A 15,802-nucleotide genomic window follows, 5' to 3' on the forward strand; every position below is an offset into this window, starting at 1 on the left:
CTTGCTGGCTCTTGCTCAGGTATTCTTGGGTGACTAAAAATCTGTGGGGTTGCCTAAGGAAAAGTTGCCCCCAGGGAGTAAAGCAGTTCTATAGGGCTATTCACCACATTTGGCTCATCTGGAGACTTGTGTGTAAGGACTGGTTTTCTCTAGAAGTTTATTCAGACCCTACAGATCTAAAAATTAACATGTGAAATCGTGCCTCCAAAGCCAACAAGCCACACAACAATCTACCGTTACTACTAAGAAGGCCAAGATGAGGATCCTTTGACTCTTCTAAATTAATCTTTCTTGTGCACAGTTAGAAAAATCTGGCTATAAAATTAGGCAGAAAGAATGGAAAATGTATTTAATTGGATTTTGAAAGATTCAAAAAAGAGGATTTAGATAAATAGATCAATCTATGCTGTAGTTTAGGTGTCAACCCAATTCTTTGCGATATTAAAAATGGCCGTCCTTATTTTAAAAGGGGGAAGATCATTTGGAACTTTACTTGTCAAGGACAGATATAAATTATAGAAGGCCTCCAAAATAAAATTTGGATCTAACTGTTTTCTTTTAGCGTCTGTCTGTGTATGTCTAGATATGGATGTTGTAAATGTGAGATAATTTTCTACTTTTACATGGTATTGTTAAAATTAATTTAAAGGCAAGTATTTGTAAGGATTGGGTATTCCAAAATTCTCAGAAATATAGTGAAACTAACTCAACACTAAACTAACATGCTTTTCAAGTGCATGTTTTCTAAGATTAATTCTTAGCAAATAAAAGGTAGTTTAAGTTTGCTGGTTTAAGTAAAACAGACATGTGTTTATTTTAACTAAGTTTTACAAAAAAAATAAGTCCTTGTTAATTGATTTTGATGTCTGTGTAATATGTTTCTAGAGGTTATAAAATGTCTGTATAAATCAGGCAAGGTAAAGAATGATAATTGCTTAGGCAAAGATAAGCCTTTGAGTAAAGAAGTTGTATGCCTGGGAATGATCACTCACCATGACATTCCCAGTTTGGAATTTATGGTCAGATCACCTTGTGAGGTTACTTTCCATAGAATCTCTCTTTTTTTTGTTGTTTTTATTGATCCACATAGCAATTCCAAGTGTGAATGCATCTAACAATGGATACAAAGCAAGAACTGATAGAACTGAAAGGAGAAATTATAAAACCCACAGGTATTGTTTAGGACTTCAATGCCCCTCTTCCATTGATTGTTATAAATGAATAGAAAATCAGTAAGAATGCAGAACTGAAAAATATCATCAAGCAAATGCAGGCAATTGACATTTACAGTAAATAACAGCAGAGTAATGCACATGAAAAATTCACCAAGATAGACCATTATAGTATCCTGGATTAAAAACAACAACAACAAAACTGAGCAACAACAGCAACTGAACAAATTTACAAGAAGTTCTGTGAATATTCTGTGAATATTGAATATTCTGTGACCATAACAGAATTAAACTAGAGATGAGTGATAAAAAGAAAACTATTTAAACATTTGGAAATTAAATAACACACTTCTAAATAAAGATGGGTCAAGGAAGTCTTTGGAACCAAAGGGTGACATGGCACCAAAAGCACAATCTATAAAAGAAAAAATCACATTTTAGGCATCCTCAAAACTAAAAACCTCTGCTCTGTGAAAGATACTTTTATGAGTATTAAAAGATGAACTACAGACTTGGAGAAAATATTTTCTTATCACTTATTTAGCAAATGACTTATATACTGAATATTTAAAGAACTCTTAAAACTTGACAATAAGAAAACTCAACTTAAAAATGGTCAAACAATTGGAGCAGACATTTTTTTTTTTAAAGGAGAAATGTGGATGGTACAAAAACTTATAAAATGATTAATGCTTAAGTTCATTAGCCGTTAGGGAAATGCATATAAATATTAAAATAATATTACTATACACATTAGAATGGCTAAACAAAACAACAAAAGTTTGACAATACCAACTGCTGGTAACATTAGGGTCCAACAGACTCTAATACATTGTTGGTAGGAGTCAACATGCAAAATGGTACAACCACTCAGGAAAAGTTTGGCAATTCCTTATAAAGTTACAAATCCACTTGCAATATGATAAGGTATACTAGATCAGGGTTTAACAAATCATGGCTATTGTGCCAATTCCAGCCCGTTGCTCATTTCCGTGTAGCCTGCAAGCTAAGATATTTTTTTTTCCTTTTACCTTTTTAAATGGAAAAAAAAAAAAAAAAAAAAAGAAGAGAGAAATTGAATATGTGGCCTGCCAAGAGTAAAATATTTGCTATCTGAACTTTCACATCCACGAAATAAGTTGGATAAACAATTTACACTCACAGAAAATCTTGTACATGATTATGTTTATAGCAGCAACTTATAATTACCAAAACTGGACACAACTCAAGTGCCCTTTTTAAAATCAAAATCAAAAGCAAGGTGCAGCCTTGAAGTTTTCCTGAAGAGTTGAAATCAGTTTAGGCGCCTTAATTTAGCTTATTACCAATCACTTTGAATAATAAAGTCACTGCCTTTACAAGCTGCTTTGTAACAATATACCCCGAAAAGTCATTTGATGTTTTGGTTTGAGTGCTCCTGGTCTGCCAACTGTCTTTTTCGTGTGTGTACAATAAATTGTTACTAATTCAGCTTCAGTAATTCATTGGTTTTACTTTGGCTATTTCTGAACCTTTCATATTTTATAGCATCAGAAGTGAAATCCAAACAAGACAAACCCCTGTAAACTTGAGGCCAGTGAACAAACCAGGTGTTGGTACCCCCAGGGCCCTTTACGCTCACGGCTTTCTGGCTGACTGTGGAGTTCTTGGGTAAGTCTTGGATCTGATCTTTGTTTGCTTTGCATTCTGAACTCTCCAACTTTATTGTGCACACTTATTTTCTATTACTGTTTACTTGTTCTGTTCTCTTGGTTGAAGCTTCTTGGTAAGTCACCCACCATGTTCAAAAGGCGGGAGGGGGGCGGGGTGGAACACATCAGGAACACGCTGTCCCTGATGTTTTGGAACAGCTGTTGGAAAACGGGTCATAGTTAAGACATTTTAGGGAATCCAAAGGCAGGGTAGGTTCCCTCTGGACCTTGAACCAGGAATTGTTCCTTTCTTGAAAAATGGGAGGTCTTTTGGATGCTTTGGAATTGTAATGGTCATTCTGGTGAATCTGTGTTTTAGACAAGTCCACCTTAAAGGACATCCTTAAAAAGAGAGGCTCTCATACCTTTTAGACACAATATGATGCATTCTTTTACAGGTATGAAGAAGCTTCTAACAGACAAAACGACTCCAAAAATAGCTCTAAAAGGATCTCCATAGCATGAAATAAAAATCGTTAATAAAAGACTTTGGCCATCTGAGCAGGTAACCTTAACTTAGTCCATCTGCCAGAAATACTATTTGGGTACAACTGTTCTTTTGAGTTTTGTATTTGAGATATAGCTAATATTTTTTAAGCTCTAGGATTTCTGTTTGTGTCTATCTGTATGTTTATGTATGTATATGTATGTGTATATGTTATATAGGTACTTGATATATATATATTTTTTTTTTCACCTCTGGAAAGTAGTACCAAAATTATTTTATAAAGAGCACTATTCAATCATTTTAAAGACAAACAAGAGCTATATAAATTAAGTATACTCTCAAAAATATAGAAATTAATCCAAATGTTTTCAAGTTCACAGAACCTGGGATATTTGATAATATAAAAACAAGTTTAAGTTTGTTGATTTAATAAAAGCAAGCATGTTTTCAGAGTTGTCAATACTGAATGTAATGCAAACAATACTGAATGTAATGCAAACTTTTCCTATCTGGGTTACTGATCAAATAAACTCCTGCTATCTCTGTTATGAAACTCGTCAACAAGAAAAATAACTTGAGATAATCACTGGTTGTTTAATACTTAACCCAAGCATAATTGTTAAAAGCAAGTAACTCAAATAAACGAAAATAAAATAAAAATGTGTACTAAGTTAAACTAAATAATTGATATTCATTGAATAGTAAATCATTTCTAAATATTTAATTTTGGCTTTTTATTCTTTTTACAAAGAGACAAAGATATTTGGGTATGCTACGTTTAAAAAAATTACTATGAGGAAGAATATACTTCTAAAATTTTTGAAATGTATTTATAAATTTGCTAATCTACTACAGGATGCTAATATATGATAGCATCCTGTTTCCTAGATGCCTGTTTCCTAGTTTTTACTGGAAAGCAACAACTGCAAATAGTTAAAAAGTTGGAAGAAGAGCTGAGATTAGAAAAAGACATGTGGTTGTCCACTACTCTGCAGGCTTCAGGGCTGTCAGACAAGATTGGAAAGCAGAATAATACGTTGTAGAACCTAGAGTGTCATTTTGCAAAGCTAGGAAGGCACAAGATGCTGCATATTAAAATACGGTGCTAGCCATGCCCTAAATGCAATTCTATTCTTCTTCTATACTAATAGAATTGAAAGCTTTACATGTGGTTTCCAAGCATAGAAATGATATTTTATACTCAGTCCTCCTTACACATACTGTGTTTCCCCGAAAATAAGACCTAGCCAGACTATCAGCTCTAATGAGTCTTTTGGAGCAAAAATTAATATAAGACTCAGTCTTATTTTACTATACTATAAGACTAGGTATGATATGATATGATATGATATGATATGATATGATATGATATGATATGATATGATAATATAATCCCAGGTTTTATATTAATTTTTGCTCCAAATTTTTGCATTAGAGCTGATGGTCTGGCTGGGATTTATTTTCGGGGAAACACCATAGATGGCCCATGAACACACAATTGGCACATGGCATGTAGGAAATGCATAGCAAAATGTACCGAGGCTACTTCTGAGAACCTTCCTCAAGGGAAAGCCCATATGCACCCTGTCTTTTCTTCTTTGACCCCTTTTCTGTTGCTTGAAACACAGCTGCCAATATCTTGACTCTGAGGTCAAGGCCACAAGTAGCAGAGCAACAAAAGAGAAAACAAAGCAAAACAAAACTGGGTTCTCTTTAAATGAACAGTTCCCAAATAAGCTAATTATATTGGTGATAGCTACCTGTTGAGAAAATGTTAGGAAAATTCTCCTTCATTGACTGATATAGCTTTCAGGACTGATACAGCTTCATTGTTTCATGTTGTCTGTTTCTCCCTCATGAGGTGATGGTTAAATTTGTCTGTTAGCTTTTTGTTCCCTCACTTGAGATGCTGTTGTTTTTCCTTCATGTGAAGTGATGGTTAGGTTTTTGTTCCGTCACATGAGGTGGTGTTGTTTTCTCCCTCATGTGAGGTGATGGTTACCTTAAGGTTAAGAAAATTCTCCCTCATATCATCCCTGGCAGGAGAGATATGGGATGACGTTGCTTTCTGTCTGTGTCATCCGCTTCAGCATCACAACATCAGCATTTCCCTTGTCAGCTGATGAAGTAAAAAAGTAACTAAGTTATATAAGAGTGATGTGACAGACATGTTGCCCGATTTTGGAAGGTCTTGGGTCAATGATCCCAGGCAAGAACAGTAGGTATTGTTTGTCCAAATGAATTGGCCCTTCAGTCAGATAAACAATATTTTTATCACAGTAATTCCCAAACCCTCCCGGAGCTGACCATTCCTGGGGGGGGGGGGCGGTCTGAGGGAGGCAGGAACAAAAAGCTTGGCTCAAAAATACATTTGAAGAGGTACATAAGACAGACTCAGTTGCAATACATTTGTCATTCATCATTATTCTACAGATTATCTCATTTGCATGCTCTGTAAGACCCTAAACATTTTTAAGCAGTATGTGGCTTTTCCATATGGAGGTACTGAAAGGCTATTTTCTTCTCAAAATTCACCCAACTATAGAGTTAGAACCTTTTTATTCACTGCAATCTTAGACCACAGTGGCTTCCAAGACAAACATTATGACTTTTGGTAGTTGCTCATGCTATGAATGACAGAGATGGATTAGAAAGCCAATTTCAAAGCCATATGGAGGAATGAGAAAAGGTAAATAATCAATATTTGTTGAATGAAAGTGACTCAACCTGAGGATGAAAGTTATGTTAGTTAATGAGGGTTAGATTCAGAAACAGAAAAAGTAACAAATTCAAAATACCATTTTAACGTTCTGTGTAGCCCACAATTTCCAGTCTTTTGTTCCTGGAAATTCAGGGTTGGATCTTACCTGAAATCCTTAATGGTATTGTATAGAATAAAGGCATCTTAAGAAAAGAAAGTCAAAGACACCAAACTCCCCTAATGCATCCCCTCCAGGTGCAGGAAATAGTCATTGCTCATAAATGTGTTTCTAGACGTGGCTGCTATTGTGTGGCTGTTATTATGTCATTCCCCAAGACATTCAGCCCAGCAGCAGCTGCAGTGGACCACTCGCCATTTTCTCATCTCAGTGCTTCTGCCACGTTCTTCCTTCTCTCTGTTATACCATCATCTATCCTCACTGGAAAGGTTTTGTTAGTATTTTTGTTTGCTCACTTTGTTGCATCTGGTTTCCTAATCACTCATGAAAATAAATAAATTATTTTTAATTGTGAGGAAATTATAATTTTCAATAAATGTCATAAAGCTCTAGAGCCCTGATTCCTGATTTATAGCTCTTGTTGTGTGCTGAAAAGGTGGCCTAAAGCTCTGCGACACTGCAGGGTCCTGCTGTCATACCTCAAACAGAAGCTCATCAAATCTCCCAGGCAACCCAAGGGCTGGAGAGCACAGTGGGGCAGAGTCAGCAGAGCTTATTGTCTCAAGTGAGTCCTGAGTATTTCTGAGGACTTCCACACTATGTCCTGCAGGCCACTGAGTCCCTTTTCTCCCATCACTGAAGGAATGATCTTAGATATCATTTCCTCATTTCCACGCATTAATAGTTCTTTTCATCTCTTAAGATTCAAATCAAAATACCCTTTCATTCTAGATTTCTAGAAAGACTTCGAAGATTTTTCATCTGTGATCTCAGATCATTTCACTTACAACCCCATTTTATCTGGTCTCATGCAACTGTCCTTTGTATCAATGTATTTCTCAATTGATATTAAGCAAGTTTAAATTGGAAATAGGGCTTTCTCTTATTTCATCCTCCCATAATACTACAGGGTGTCATAATAACATGTAAGCTGATTAAGACAGTTATGTGACGTAATTTTATCCTAAAATCATATTACCGTGTTTCCCTGAAAATAAGACCTAACCGGAAAATAAGCCCTAACGTGATCTTTCAGGATGACATCCCCTGAACATAAGCCCTAATGCATCTTTTGGAGCAAAAATTAATATAAAACACAGTCTTATTTTCGGGGAAACGGGGTAGCTGATTCTCATGGATTATGAGTATCAAAAATTGCAGTTGCCTCACTTAATCTGAAGAAAAAAGAAAATTAGACTATTGTAAAGTATGTGAAACCCATTTTGGTAGATCAATTCCATTCAACCTGGTAGCCTTTTTCCTTGATTTAAAATGGAGCAAAGCCAAATATGAAAATTTATTTCATATTTTTATATCTGTGCTACCTAGGTTTTATTTTTCTTTTTTAAACAGAACATCTCCCTATCCAACAACAGAGTCAGCTTATTCCACTATTTTGTTAATGCAATATTCATTTCTTAATAATTGACTTTTTTTTGGTAAAGTCAAATGGTATAAGTCTTATTTATATCATCTTTACTCAAAAAATGGCAATTCACATAAAACTGAATATACCAAGTCCCAAAATAACATTCTCTCTAAGGCAAATACACTATCTTGAATGAGGTGCCACAAAATAAGAGATATTCTAACACTATATTGGTAAAGAATAGTTTTGAGCTCTAAGTGCTTAGAGAACAAGTAAATGCATTTGCCTATAACTTTCAATGTCACTCTTTTGTTCAGAGAAGTAAATGATAGCATAAGCACCATGTAAGTATTTTATACAGAAGAGAGGAAACAAAGGATCTGAGGCTAAGGAGGCTGACAGATTGATTTAGTAGCACCAGGAACCAGCTGTTTTTCAGACAATTGCAATGGCTCTTATGTAATAGAATTATGATTTTTTTCAAAGATTTATAATAAACAGTTGCAGTAGCAAAAATAAGTTAATAAATTAAGACAAATAAAATCCTTTCCAGTATTCTTACTTGGAGGCAGATCTTGCACTTTGGGAATATAAAAATACTCCTTGAAGTGCCTCAGCTTATCTTCTTCATCCAGGCGGAGGGCAACCCTTTCATCTGTTGGGGGACATCTAAGTTCAGATGCCACGCGTTGCACTGTGTCAGCTGGTAACTCAAGAGGTAAAGGCTCCATTACAAGTTGTTTGCTAAAAATAAAAACAAAAATAAAAAATAATTAAGCCACCATAATTTTTCTGCAGAAAATTAGCCTTTTAGGTAAAATATCTTTTGTTTTAACTTAGATTCCCATCTTCCCAATCTGAAAAATAATATAATTAACCAGAAAGCATCAAATTCCATGTTTAATTGTTTTCTCATGTATAAAAGAAGAAATTAATAGTAACTTAGGGATGTTGAAGGGACTAAATTAGGTAATGGTGCTCTCAATAAATATTAGCTCTTTTGATATTTCTTTTCTGGAAAATGAACAAAAGAGTGACTTTCAAATATATATATATAAATATATATATTCTTAGATCATAGTTTTAAAACTATGGAGATATGTATAATAGAAACTTAAGAAATTCTTTACTGTGAATAAAAACAATATTGATAAAAAAGGTAACTTTAAATAATGTTAATAACTTGGGGCATATGAAGACAAACGAGATCTACTTGCTGTTGATAATGAGAAACTTATTTTACGACCATACACACACACACACACACACACACACACACACACACACATATAATCTTAGAACAAAACAAGACCATTTGGTGTTTCTTGAAACCACAGTATATTCCATTTAATCATCATTTAACATTCCCTACCTTTTTTTGGAAAGAAAATTTAATCTTTCTGAAAGGGATGAATGACAATGGAGATTTAAATACATATTTTTAAACTCCACTCAAGTTTTATACTTATTTATAATTCTTAAAGCTTTAGTTTTTTGAAATTGTGTAAGAATAGTATTAGAGAAAAAAAAATTTTCTCTTGCTAGCTTGATTTACATATGTATACTTTTGCTGCCTTCACTTCTACATTCCTCCATTCACTTACTCTTTCAATAAATATTTACTGAGCATCTACTATGTAGCACCATGCACTGGTGGAACAGCAGTGTATAAGACAGTGCATAAGTAGTGACTCTTACGGAGTTTACTTTTCAGTAGCAGAATGAATAAAAATAAGTAAATTATGTAATTTCAGATAATTCAAGAGCTATGAGGAAACAGACCAGAGTAATGGAATAGAGAACGACGAAGGCATGGACTATGTGATCATTTTTTAATCGTATTATGGAGAAGACCTGGACTTGAAGGAAGATAACAGCCAATGCAAAGGCCCTGAGGTAGAGATGGACTTGGCCTGTTTCACTAATGCACTAAGGGAAGTAGGGGGAGGGGGAAACTATGATGTAAGAAAAGCAGAGACAGAGTTAGTCATGAAGAACTTTGAAGACCAGAAAGGAGTTTGAGTATTTTGTTAAATTTAATGGGAAATCATTAGAGAATATTGAGTAGGAAAATGATGTGACATAATTTTACATTCCATAAAAGTCACTTTTTCTGATATCTGTTGTGTTATGAGTTTAGAAAAAGAGGTAAATTAAGGTTATTTTAGTAGTTCGGGGGGAAATGATGGTAGATTAAATGTAGTGAGGGGAAAGGTAGAGAGGAGTGTGTGGATTTACAATATATTTTGGAGAAAAAAAAGATAATTTCTGGTGAAGATAGGAAAGGGGATGACTTTTAGCTTTGGGATCTGAGCAAATATGTTAAAAGAAGTGAAATAAGAAATACCTAGGGAAATAAACATTTTGAAGAGTACTATTTAGGACATGTTAAGTTTCAGAGAAATATTGAACATCCTGGTAGAAATATCAAGCTGCTTATTGAATGTTTAAGTCTGTAGCTCAGGGGAATATTGGATCACAAGATAAATGTTTGATGTTTTTCAACTCATAGCTTAGAATGCCTAGGGACCAACTAAAACAAACATAGATAAGTCGCTAGAATCATAATTAATGATCTTTCCTCCACACCCCACTCTCCTTCCTCTTACCCCAACACATCCAGTGTTAGGCAATGAACAATTGCATGTCTGAGGGTTATAAAATGCCAGTAAAAAAGACATCCTTCCTGTCCCCTGCACTTAAATTCTTCTGCTTATTTGACCTCTTCCTTTCTCAACTGCCAATGGTCTCCCCTAATGAGCCGTCCTTTATATTTCCAAGTAAGGATACTGAGCTTCATCTAATGTTTTTAGCTTTGATACTGGTAATGTCTTCCATTGCTCCACTCCATGCTTTTGTACAAAAGTCAATGGTCTCAACATTGATGGTTATTTCAGTATCTGACCATACTAAATTATTTGTTTCCTTCATGAGATTGTTTCTGTGATTTTTCTCATGCCATTCCCATTGCCTCATGTGTGCTACTTCCCCTTCTACATATTCAGATCCTGGTCATCCTTCAAAACCTTAGTTCAAATGTGACAATTTTCATGAGTCCTGTCATGATGTCTCAGCTAAAAGTAGTCTTTCCTCCTCTGCACACCTGTAACACTTATGAGCACACGTCTTATAACAAGTATACTCATAATCAGTAGTACATTCTGCCAAGTACTGTATATAAATACACATATGAGTGGGAAAGATCAAACACACTTAACATGCTGACAATTTGATTCTAAATGGGTCTCTACCTACATTAGATTTCTTATGCAGAAAACATCTACTGAATAGAGATGACTGTGACTCCACCACTTGACATTATCGATTGCCTGGTCACCATTTATTAGACCTTTCCTGGACACTTGACCCACTAATGACAATGGTTTTGTCAGTGATCTGTGAATGACTTGCTGTGAAAGCTCTGACCACACAATCATGATAATGTTTAGCTGAGCATATAATCAAATTATTTCAGGAATCTGAGCTGTTAGGTATAGTTATTCATGCATTTAGAAACAGGAGCAAAAATTTTAAAGAATCATAGGAAGAAGAAATAAAATGAGAGAGTCTAGAAGGAGTATTGCCATGAGTGACTCATTTTTCAGAGTCAAACAGACCATTGATTGTTATAGCATGAAGTGATTCCAGCTGTAAGTAAGAATCACTGTCGCACAATAGGTGGAAATGGAATAACTATTGTTCTTGAAAGCATGACAGGGCACGCCAGTCTGAAGAGTCATTGAATCCCTTCTATGCCACAAACTATGTGTAAGCCTAAGGGGCTGACTGCTTGGCTCTTCGGAAAACCTCATGAGCTGTTTTTCTGCCTAACTGTCAGATGTGTCTTCACTATAAACCCATTACTTACAGTAGCTTGATTGAGTTGCTGGTCTACCCCTCTGAACTGTATTCTACCTGGGAGCCAGAATCTCATTTAATTTATCTTTGTAGTCACCCCATTGCTGAATAGTTCCTTTTAGGTAAAGTGTTCTCCCAAAATGGCAGCTGAATAAGAATACACAAAATGCCTGGGTTAATTATTTGACATGACAAACGGACATGTTACTGGCGGGATAACTTCTCTCATTCCAAGTACATGAGTAATAAATAGAAGAACATTTCCAGTGAGACTCAGAATCAAGAAAACTTGCCTTGTATTTTGGATTTTCTTTGGAGAGTCAACACTTTGAGAGTTTGTTGGGGTTGACTCTAACTCTGAACTGGGTTACCTAAATAAATATACAGCTTATTTTGCTACCATTGTATCCAGGTAAAATTCAACTTTCCTTATTTAAAAAATAACCCATGTTTATTTTTTCTTAGCCTCTTATGTAATCCTTGTAACATTCCTGAAGGATCAGAATAATTTTCCTCATTTCAGGACTAAGCTCTTAAATAAAAAGAGTACAAACAAAAACAGAAATAGAAGGATAATCAAGGTCAGTATTTGGGACTACAGTTTGCCTTAGGAGCTAAGTCAGCTGTGTTTGTCTTTGACATGGCATGTGAGTGACACATGCAGAGCAGAATTCCTGGTCTGAGACCTGAACCTCTCACTGTATTTTTATTTGCCTCTTATTTTATAAATTTTCTTTCTTTCTTTTTTTTTTTTTTTTTACATATTTCTTTGGCCCATTTCCTTTATTTCCCTTTATTTCCTGTTTCAGCCCTATACTCAGTCTGCAATGTGTTATAGGCTATGAAACCATTTACTCTTTTTTTTCCTGCTTATCTCACCAGTATCCCACTTTTAAAATTTATTTACTTATTTATTTATTTTATTTTTTAAAATAAATTTTATTGGGGTGACAATTGTTCATAAAGTTTATAGGTTTCAGGTTTACAATTCTGTAATACATCATTTATATATCACATCCTGTGTTCCCCACCCAGAGTCAGTTCTCCTTCCATCACCATATATTTGATCCAAAGGAACAAGACAAACAAATGAAGAAACAAAAACCCATTTTCTTTTTTTAACCCACCCTTCCCATTCAGCCTGGCTTGGCAAAGAAAGATTAAAGTAGCTGGTTCCACTTCTGGGCCTGCACAGCCCATGTGTCACGCCCTTACTGACACTGACAGTGAGGTATGTCTCAGCAGAATAGTCTTTCAGGAATAGCACACTTCCTCTCACCCTTTCACCCCACACAGCCTCCAACAGAAGTAAATTCAATCCTCAGTGCCCATGATAGCACAGTGCCCTCCCTCACTTCAAGGAAACACTTATGAACTCATAATAATTGCTGCTTAGTTCTGCATTCAATCCACCAGCTATGATAATTCATGCTTTGCAAGCCATAATTTATGGTTTATGTAGGTTTACCATTTCCAAGTAAATTGACGTGCTATTATTTTGAAATAAATTCAATCTAAGTTAAACAAAACTTTACACTTTATACCGGGGTTGCCAAAAAAATGTACACAAGTGGACACATTGGTCAACGTTGCTCAAGCAGTAGTTCACCATCATCAGAAGTGGCTGGATGCTGATGGTAACCACTTGGAGCACCTCTTGTAATTGAAGAAGTCAAAAGTGACTTGCATTCATCTTTTGTTATCGTATATATGGAGTATTACAATTTTAGTAGCTTTTTCCTTTTTTAAAATGTGTATACATGTTTTTGGCACCCTCTGTATTTTATATATTTAGTGATAATTTTATTAAGAAGGTGGGCATATACACATATAGTCTTGGGCAGGTCACCTAAACTTTTGTGCTGCAATGTTATATAAAATTAAGTTAAATTCTACTTTCTTCAGAGGATCTTGATTAGGATCTAATGAAATTAATGCAGTAAAGTCCTTTATAAAGAGATAAAATATGTTCTCATAATATCTTTCAATTTAATACCTTTTGATAAAAATTGCTTTTGAAATTTTGTAAATTGTATTTTTCACAATTTTGTTTAGGCAGCTAAAACTTCCTAGGTAAAATTTCTGTAGTCATAAGAACTGATTATTTTTATGGAATCATGGAAATCAGAGTCTCCTAATAACCCCTGAGTCTAAGATTAAAAAGTTAAATAAATGACTGTGTACCAAGTGGCTAATCATTACACAGTTTCAGGTTTCATGTCTGAAATGAGCAAATTATACACATGAGTTTAAAGTTTAGAATCTGGTAAAGCAAATTATAAAGGAAGTATGTAGCTTTTTATTGAGAAAAAGGGAAAGAAAGTGTCATTTAATATATATACATAGAGGAATAGTTCTTTAAAACTATCATTGTTTGAGAAATGAGTGACATCACTTTGTTACAACTGCACATTTCCTATGTAGCATTATATTAATTACACATTAATAAGACCAATGCATTTGTTCCAATGTATTATCTAAATAACACCCCACCCTTCTTAAAAGAAAAGCAGGAAACAAAAAACACCTTCTTTTAAATATATAAAGTATATCAAGTTTCCATTTTTAGGCAAATATTTTATAAAATGAAAGTGGAAGAAACCCTGCTTAAGAAATAGACATTTTCAGTTCTCTAAATATTTAATATGACTAACAGCAACCATGAGAGACTAGAGTTACCAGAAATCAAAGGACTTAAAGCTTATTTAATGATCTGAATTTTGATCTAATTTTATCATTTAAACTCAAGTAACGACAGAATTCATTTTAATTAATCAAAAGTCTTCAACATTTAGTAGATGATTTCAGTGTAGTATCGATTTCACTACATTGATAAAGATTCCTTCATTTAACACAAAATTTTATGAATTATAAATGATCCCTGAAAGTAGTCTTAACAGAAATTTTTAAAGGAGGGTGTACTACTTTTATGAGTATAATTTAAAGCAAAAAAAGAAAAAGAAAAGAAAAGAAGACAAAACTAGTGAAAGAAGCCTCTAAAGCATTGTGATAAGGATACTAGCAGAGAATATCCCTTTGGAAAAATTACTGAATATATATTTCTGTACAGAGAGTATATCAGTGTCTCAGCGCTTACCGGCTACAATTCTGATAGGGTTCACAGCTCCCAGTTGTATTTAAAAAGAAAAACCAACCTCTCAAGAGTTCCCTGCAGATTTATAGGACAGACCTCAGAGTGACAAATTCAAGGCACTTCTGCTCAGACTCCACCCTGTGGGGGAATTTGTGAGCTAACTTTAGTTCCTCCCACTTAATCTAAGGTCATCGTAAATGTGTCACAAACATATAAGGGCCACGCTGGCTGCTTTTGCTTTCTCTTTCAAACAGTAGGGGCTCCCTAAGCAGCTCTGCCCTTTAGACTCCAGTAAACACATCCTTGTCCTTCAACGAGGTAGATCTCTGGGCCTGTGAACCATATCCTGTAATAATCCTGTAAAGTGGGGTGTCCTCACGTGTGTGAGCCGAACAAATGAGTTTGTCCAGGAGCTAAATTCCAAAATTTGCATTCTTTCCTTGCTTTGGGTTCTGGAATAGACTAAGGACTAGAGAAAAGTTCTTAGGGAAACTTGGATTTTGAGGCAGTATCCCACTGTCTAATGCATTGCTGAGTTTCCAATCTGAAGGCAGAGTTTGACGTTTAACAAATGAACATTTTAGTTAAAGGTTTAAATAGTCTTTCAGTTCTGGAATATACTTATTGTCCAATAGGTGTGTTTTAAAAACACCTAGATCATAAATCTAGACAGTTAACAAGACTATCAAAGAAGATTTAGAGTTTGCAGATCAAGTGGAAAGTAGCCTTGGAAACTTCATAAATGCAAATTAATTTTTTAAGCCTGTGGGTTGTCTACTGTTCTACCTCCATTATCTCTTCCTGCTTATTTCTAAGTGTGGGTCTTTTGGTGAATACCCTTTTAGGTATAAAAAATTCAAGAGCAAAGAGTTTCAGAATTAAAATCAAAGATAGAAACTGGGTCTGAATAACTGAATCATTTTTGTATACCTGTGCCTTGTTGAGCTCTCACAACACTTCAGATAAAGCATTATTTGATTTAATCATCTCCTACCATGTGTTCCATGTATAACCTTGGACAATTCATTTAACGTGTGCTGAGGCTCAGTATCACATCTTTCAAATGAAAACATAAAAGTAACTTTCCTCAAAAGATTTATATATACATACACACATATATATACACATACACAAGACTTAGGTGTCTTGGTACACTGGCCATTCATATATATATATGGCCACTGTACCAAGACACATAAGTCAATGTGACTTTTTTTTTTTTTTTTTAATTAGACCAAAAGTACTGTCCTCCCATCTCTAAGAGAAGGGGATAAAATAGATGCTGTCAGGA

General features: G+C 34.7%; 1 protein-coding gene across 2 annotated transcripts in view; it reads right to left on the minus strand.

The window, feature by feature from the left end:
- KYNU (kynureninase) overlaps nt 1-14,643 on the minus strand; it is a 92,682-nt gene extending 78,039 nt beyond the window's left edge. The window contains exons 1-2 of one of the 2 annotated variants that reach the window (XM_033111365.1): nt 14,573-14,643; nt 8,122-8,303 (exon numbers count right to left, since the gene is read on the minus strand). In XM_033111365.1, coding sequence (XP_032967256.1) covers nt 8,122-8,290 — 169 coding nt within the window. In that variant the 5' untranslated portion in view covers nt 8,291-8,303; nt 14,573-14,643. Of the gene's footprint in view, nt 1-8,121; nt 8,304-14,514 lie in introns of both variants that reach the window. The other variant, XM_033111364.1, reaches the window with a different exon arrangement.
- Nucleotides 14,644-15,802: the final 1,159 nt, after the last annotated feature.

Source organism: Rhinolophus ferrumequinum, chromosome 8 (assembly GCF_004115265.2).
Source record: "Rhinolophus ferrumequinum isolate MPI-CBG mRhiFer1 chromosome 8, mRhiFer1_v1.p, whole genome shotgun sequence".
NCBI classification, from domain to species: Eukaryota; Metazoa; Chordata; class Mammalia; order Chiroptera; family Rhinolophidae; genus Rhinolophus; species Rhinolophus ferrumequinum.